At 33.6% G+C, this 7,500-nt stretch overlaps 1 protein-coding gene across 5 annotated transcripts in view; it reads left to right on the plus strand.

Moving 5' to 3' along the window:
- Positions 1–7,500, plus strand: part of LOC144981006 (UDP-glucose:glycoprotein glucosyltransferase 1-like) — a 60,600-nt gene that overhangs the window by 33,797 nt on the left and 19,303 nt on the right. For all 5 annotated transcript variants that reach the window (XM_078929057.1, XM_078929054.1, XM_078929055.1 and 2 more), the window contains exons 20-28: positions 24–125; positions 669–763; positions 1,143–1,349; positions 3,235–3,366; positions 4,057–4,193; positions 4,541–4,636; positions 5,509–5,691; positions 6,072–6,261; positions 6,663–6,714. In XM_078929057.1, the coding sequence (XP_078785183.1) occupies positions 24–125; positions 669–763; positions 1,143–1,349; positions 3,235–3,366; positions 4,057–4,193; positions 4,541–4,636; positions 5,509–5,691; positions 6,072–6,261; positions 6,663–6,714 (1,194 nt within the window). The remainder of the gene's footprint in view (positions 1–23; positions 126–668; positions 764–1,142; positions 1,350–3,234; positions 3,367–4,056; positions 4,194–4,540; positions 4,637–5,508; positions 5,692–6,071; positions 6,262–6,662; positions 6,715–7,500) is intronic.

Here is a 7,500-nt window from a genome sequence, read left to right on the forward strand (position 1 = left end):
ATTGTTTTATTTCCATATCAAAGGAGATGACATGAAGAAGTTGACGCCTGCTCAAGCTGCTTCAATTGACGACAAGACGCTGACAGCATTTGTATGCCACAAGACTAAGTATATCACCAGGAAAGGTAAATTTTGGGAGTAGTAATGTAGTTGATATTTGAGTGTATTGTTTGTTCAATGATTGAATGATTAATAAATAATAGAGTATTTGTTTAATTTGCACAAATAATTATAAACTTAAGAGTCAACTTCACCAGTAGGACAAATGAATTATTTCACCAACCTTATCATTTTAATTGTTGTTGATATCTTTTTGGAAGTAATCGGTTTTAATGATATTTCTTGGAGTTATTTTTGTAGGGCTAGTTATTGATTTTTCATTTATTAATATATTTTGAAGTATATATTTCTAAAAAAGATATTTAAGGATTTTATTATTTCAGTCTTTAAAAGATAATTAAAACAAATATATCTTCCAAACTACAAATTTGAGACCAATCAAAATTTTGGTGTCCTAAAATAGTATTATGTATTTATTTATTCTTTGCACAAATCTAAAGGCAAGTGTCATACCACAAAACCACAAATCGGAAATGAGAAAAATAGTTCTTTTCTTTGGCTTTCACTCTAATGTTGGAACTTTTTCCTTCTTTTCTTTTTTTTCCCAGATGAAGACACAGTACGGCCTGTGACCTTATGGGTTGCAACTGACTTGGAGACAGTTGAAGGAAGAGACCTTTTGTATAGTGCTATCAGACACTTGGTGAGTAAGATGTCAAAACTCGGAATTTTTACACAACTTGTGGTCTGTTTATAATTTACTCACCCTAGATTTTTGTTGAAATGTTCTTGACACTTCGAATGTACTTACTTTTGTTTGATGTAATATTTGGAAATATAATGCCATTTAGAAGTTATGAAATTCCAAAATGCAGCTTCCAATCTTTTGAAAGAAAAGAAAAATATTACATTTAATTCATTAAAGGACAAAATATACAGAATACTCTTGAAACTGCAATACTATGAGGGGGGGGGGGGGGGGGTAATCTTTTTCACAATATCTGGTTTGAAGCAGTTTGCTTCATTTTGTTAATGAATATTTCATTGCTGAAGATCACCTATTTGAAATGATTTCCTTTCAGAAAACATCCAACCATATGCGACTGGGTCTCATTTTCAACCCGTCACAGACGTCACTGGATAAGAATCTCATCAATAGAGCTGTCCATGTTGCTCTAGAAACTCTGTCCCTGCCTCTTGCAAAAAGTTTGGTGACCAAGCTTGTGAAAGAGGAGAATGTGGAGGAGCTGAGAAAGGGAACCAAGACACTGAGAGATTTGGAAGTACATGTATGTCATTTCATGATACTGAACGGTATAGTCTGTGAGGCCTGTGGCAAACAATGCCTTTTTAAAATGTGTTTTTGAGTAATCAAGGCAGGCATAAATAAATGTTGTTCAATGTTTTTAAATGGTTATGAAAAAAAAAATTGTTGTCAATCTCCTAGAATGCATAGTCAGTTGTAATCATAACTATGTAATACTTAAAAATTATGATTTGAAAACTTATTTTCTTGATTCAAAACAAAATTCTTCGAATCAGTTATACACTTTTATGAAGTCGTGTAAAACATTTTGTATATGGTGATAAATTAAAGGATAGTATTGATAACTGGCATTCTACTTACAGATTTTAAAAAAATATGTGAAAATGTCATTGATTAGCAATGACTCAATGACTATCCCGCACAAATCTTTGGGCCTCTTTTTCGCTCACGAAGTGCCCAAATTCGCGACAAAATATGGGACGAAGCCGTTTGGTATATTCTATTTTTAAAATTAATTACGACGCTGTTTATCGATGAATATGACTGAAAGTTGGCACACAGTTAGAAAAAAGGTCATTTTAGATTATGTCAAGCGACAAAACTCGTACGATTACCAGAAGACCGTTAAAAATAGATTTTTACTCTTTGGAGTAAAATATTTCTAAAACTACCGGGCGTGTAGGTTTTGTCGCTGACAAGGTAATACATGAACATTTCTTTTAGGTTGTAAAATTTCATATGAATATGACGAGTACTTTTCCCGTATTTTACAAAACACCATCCTAATTTGCTCTTCATTATTAAAGACAAAGCCATTTTGCCCCCCTACAGCCCGAATCACAAGTTCAAAACGATTTGGCACCAAACAGCGGCTGAGTGAGTCGTGGCAAAGCGCTTTCTGATTGGTTGACCTCGTTTTAAAGTTCATGACTAGTCAAAATGTCTGCGCAGTCTCACTGGCAGAGGGGTGTTTATCGTCTGCCATTGCGTTTGGGTTCAATAAACAGCTGATAATTTGACTGTTTAATTTACAATAATTTAAGAAATTATAATGTTAAATGTTTTCGATTGCAATATGATCTACAATCTCAGCATGGGTTTAATTATTGTGTTCCAAGTCACGTTCTATCAGTAACCTTTGTCCCCTTGTCCAATTTCTCTTTTCCTTCTATATTTCTTTTGTTTACGTACGCAATCTCTCTCTCTCTCTCTCTCTCTCTCTCTCTCTCTCTCTCTCTCCTCTCTCTCTCTCTCTCTCTCTCTCTCTCTCTCTCTCTCTCTCTCTCTCTCTCCTCTCTCTCTCTTCTTTCTCTCTCTCTCTCTCTCTCTCTCTCTCTCTCTCTCTCTTCTCTCTCTCTCTCTCTCTCTCTCTCTCTCTCTGTGTGTGTGTGTGTGTGTGTGTGTGAGTGTGTTTATATATAAGTTAGAACTCTTCTAATGTTTTCATCATATTCTCTATCAAATTTGCCATAAAATTGGCAAATTTCAATCTTTTAATCCACTTATTACGCAAGATACAACCAAAGTTTTAAAAAAATGCCGAAAAAGCGTCCCATATTTTCACGTTTTTTTCCTCTTTGCAGGTCATCCAAATAAATGACACCTTTGAAACTGCATAACTTGTTTATTTATGAATGGATTTTCAAAATTCAAAAACATTTTTACTCAGTGGAGATAGGGCTTTGATTTCAGACAAAAATTTTCCCCAAAAAGAGAAAAAAACATTTTTCATAGTCATTGCTACATTGATTATATTATGTTTGTCAAATGAAGTAATGTGAAGAGAGAAAAAAAACATTTGTCAGATCTTCACAATGGTTCTAAAGATTGCTGATTAGATTATAGGCAATATAAATGTAGAAATAATGCATATTTACCCTGTCTCTTCTATACGTCATGACACTCAGGGAATGGACATGGATGCTTACATGAAAGCTTTTGATGCACAAACTGGCAATTTCCTCAAGATTGACCAGACATATGCATCTGGAGTTCTCTCCCTTCAACACGGGGAAAGGGCTGTTGTCACCAACGGAGCTGTAAGTATACTTGCATCAAATGTTGGGAACTATTTGTTTTAAGCAGGGATGAATGCTGATCATCAGTTCTGTTTTATTTCATTTAAAACAAAATAAGCATAGGATGGGATTTGTCACGTACAACATTATTTTTAATAGCCCTTCACCCTTATTTTTCTTTTAATACTCTCTCTCTCTCTCTCTCTCTCTCTCTCTCTCTCTCTCTCTCTCTCTCTCTCTCTCTCTCTCTCTCTTTCTCTCTCTCTTTCTCTCTCTCTCTTTCTCTCTCTCGTATCTCTCTCTCTCTCTCTTTCTCTCTCTCTCTCTCTCTCTCTCTCTCTCTCTCTCTCTCTCTCTCTCTCTCTCTCTCTCTCTCTCTCTCTCTCTCTCTCTCTCTCTCATTAAGCTAATTAAGAAGATTGCAATCAATAAAATTTCAGTACCCCTAAAGATGAAAATTTAAATGCCCGTATGTGAAATAAAGATTGGATAAAATACTTAATTAACTATTGGATCATCTTAAAAGACCCAACTCCTTCCATCTTCCCCCTTTTGTTTTTCTGACATCTTGCTCACAAGAGATTAATGGTTTGGAAGAACAACCCTCTACATTTTGTTTTGTTTTATCTTAAAAAAAATAAAAAATTATTGGACAATACAAAATAACATATTATAATTGTTTATCCTCTTCTTCCACTCTATCAATACAAGATTCTGGGTCCGTTAGGAAAAGAAGAAGAAATGTCAATGGAGGATTTCAACTTGTTAGAAAAAGTTGCTCTCAACCGGGGAGCTGGCAGTATAATGGAGGCAATCAAACGACTCAAGGGTTCTACAGACAATGAGAAGTAAGATATGTAGTCGCCAAGTCTTTGGTCTTCATCATATGATATAATGTCCAAAAGAATGATATACAATATGTTGGGGGTTTGGTAAAAGTTTTCGTTCTCAGCATTGAATTGAAATTTTCTGCCTCAGAGGCAGAATTTGAGACAGAACTCGGAAAAAAAATTGATTAAATTATTTATAAACTTCAAATTGTAAAATTCTTTTGTGAGAATGTAGTTGGATTAATACTAAAAACTTTTCACCTTTTTTTCAAAACTAGCAAACCTTTGGGGAGAGTGAAGTTTAGCAAGTAATAGATGCAATGAAAAACGATGAATTTTTTTTTGTTTGTCCCTTTGAAATCCAGGACCAGCAATGCTGTCATGAAAGTGTTCAACTTGTTGTTGTCTAAGAGTAAACAAGAGAAGAGGCACAAAGTGGAATATGAAGGGGATATTCATAGGTAAGAGTTATTTACATGAATTTCTTATACTATAACTATCTAACCGTATTTGACTTCTTATGACTCCTTATGTAAGATATTTATCTTGTACAACTATAATCTTGAAAAGATATTAGTCTAGAAGGATAATAAACTGTTCATTATAATAGACCTGCCTACCTGAAAATTAAACAAAAATTCCATAATTAACTTTAAAAATCAACAATTTTTCCTCACAAGAATTTTAAAGAACACTTCAAAATGTTGTAGTCTGGCGTTACCTTTCATTTTCATACAGTTTGAATGATCATGACCCTCTGAAAATGGATCCAACATTTCATAATTCTGCGAATTTTAGAGGATTGAAAGCCTTGCCTAATGAAAATATAGAAACCAACCAAATTTGCATTACAATGCAAAACCTAATCCATTAGGATAAGCAAACTACGGCTGAGTTTAGTGGGTAAATTATTACAGACTAATACAAATTTAATCAGTATTTATACAGATTGTTGGGGTCAATTTGGCCAAAGTTGGATTTTCTTTGCTCTACATTTGAATTTAAAAAAAAAAAAATTAGTTGAAAGTTATTGAAAATATGGTGTTTATTTTTCTCAGAAATGGATATAAATAGACAAATTGAATTGCACTCAACCAATTCTAAAGCATTTTAAAATGACCAAATTAGTAGAATAAGGTTGAAAATAATATATTTAGGGTTTATACAGAATTTTTGCTTTACAAACTCAAAAATATACATATATTTTTTGTTAGCTGCTTATAGACAGTCTGCTTTTGTTATTCTTCCTTATAGAATCTAAAGTCAAAGCAAAAATGTTTCAACACACTTTATTTTGGTTTTACTTACCCCTCCTACCAATCAATTCTGACAGCGTTATCAAGTTGGAGGCAGACTCCAAGATTCCAGCCTTCACCGTGGAGGCAATTGTCAATCCAGTGTCGTCAGAGGCACAGAAATTGTCATCTATCCTCATGGTCATGAAGGAAATTGCCAATGTTGACATCCGTATCTACCTCAATCCTGTGGACAAGCTGTCTGAGATGCCACTGAAGAGGTATTTCGAAGGTCATGATTACGTTCAATTTATAACAGTCAAAATTCAATTCTAATGGATTTTATTTTAAACCAGTTCCTCCCGTATATGCTTTTTCATATCAAATATTTATGTAGTTTGATAACATTGTGAAATTTCGATGCAGATATTTCATTGAGGCTAATATCATTGCTATAAATAGGGACGGTTAAAATCATTATTGTTCTTCTAATAATCATCACCATCATCCTCCTCCTCCTCCTACTCCTCCTCATCATCATCATCAATAACATCATCTTCATCATCATCATCATCATCATCATCATTCATCAATTCCTATATACTCCTTCATCTATCCATATGCTTGATTGATTTTCTTCACTCCATTATTTCTTCAACAGTTTCTACCGCTACGTCCTCGAGCCGGAGGTCACTTTCAACTCAGAGGGTATGTTGAGTGATGGCCCATCTGCCCGTTTCCTTGACATGCCTCAGAAGTCTCTGCTGACACTCAAAATGGACACACCGGAATCCTGGTTGGTGGAGGCCGTTACCTCCCCTTACGATCTGGATAACATTCTTCTGGAGGAGGTATGTATGCTTACATTCTTTTTGTGGTTGATCTTCCTCTTGATAGCTGCAGCTTCCATCTTTGAAGAATTTTGTGATCAAGTTATCTTGCAGTGATTCCAACTATTTGTTTTTCTGCGTATTTGTTTGATTCCTTTTATTTATTACTAAAAATATATCCAGAGTGCTTTTGTGGGTTTTATCTTTGTTTTTTTGGTGGGCAAGGGGAGTTTACATGATTATTTTTTAAAATTTGTCAGCTTATTAAAAACAATATTCATGTGGCTATTTAGGCTTCTGGTGTTTTGTTTCAATCAATTGTTTGTTTGTTTTTATGTTGTTGTAATGAAAGAAATTAGTTTCAGATGGTGACAATATCTTGATTATTAGTTGAATGATATGCACTCGATTTAAATCCGCAGGTTGAAAGGAGTGTCAATGCTGATTTTGAGCTGGAATATCTTTTACTTGAAGGTTAGTGTGATCAGACATAGATAATTACAAGAAACAAACAAACCTTGACACAAGGTTTAGTACATATAGATAGTATGAGCTTGGCTAAGAAGCTCACAACATTGCCATCCGGAAGTATAACGAACCAACACACAAAACTCTGTGTAACCATGAACTTTTATTGTCTGGAAAATACAGTTCAGTGAGAATTACTCATAATCAAGGATGTCAAAAAACAATAACAAAGACCAGAGTGATGTCATCTTCATTCCATCTATAAATCAATTATTATTATTATTATTATTATTATTATTATTATTGTTATTATTATTATTATTATTATTATTATTATTATTATTATTATTATTATTATTATTATTATTATTATTAATATCATTGCCACTGTAGTTATCGTCGTTGTCTCCATCACTGACATAACCACCACTATTATCGTCATCATCATCGTCATCATCATCATTATCGTCATCATGATCATCATCATCATCATCGTCATCATCATCATCATTATCATCATCGTCGTCAACATTAATATCATTATTACCTCTGGGACATTCTGTGACAGAGTCTGAAACTTCACTGTTCAAATTAATACTCCAGCTCTATACATTGTACACCATTTTAGGAAATGGTATTAGATCTATGTCAATGAATATGTTACCCTTGTTCCATTATCATGTATATTTCCTGAAATAAACAATTTTGATATGTATGTATGTTTGTATGTCAATGACATTTGTTGAAATATTTGGTGAAATTGAATGTTAAAAGCTTCAAATAACAACAAAG

Source organism: Berghia stephanieae, chromosome 10, assembly GCF_034508935.2.
Source record: "Berghia stephanieae isolate SIO BIC M18660-M18661 chromosome 10, UCSD_Bste_1.3, whole genome shotgun sequence".
Classification (NCBI taxonomy): Eukaryota; Metazoa; Mollusca; class Gastropoda; order Nudibranchia; family Aeolidiidae; genus Berghia; species Berghia stephanieae.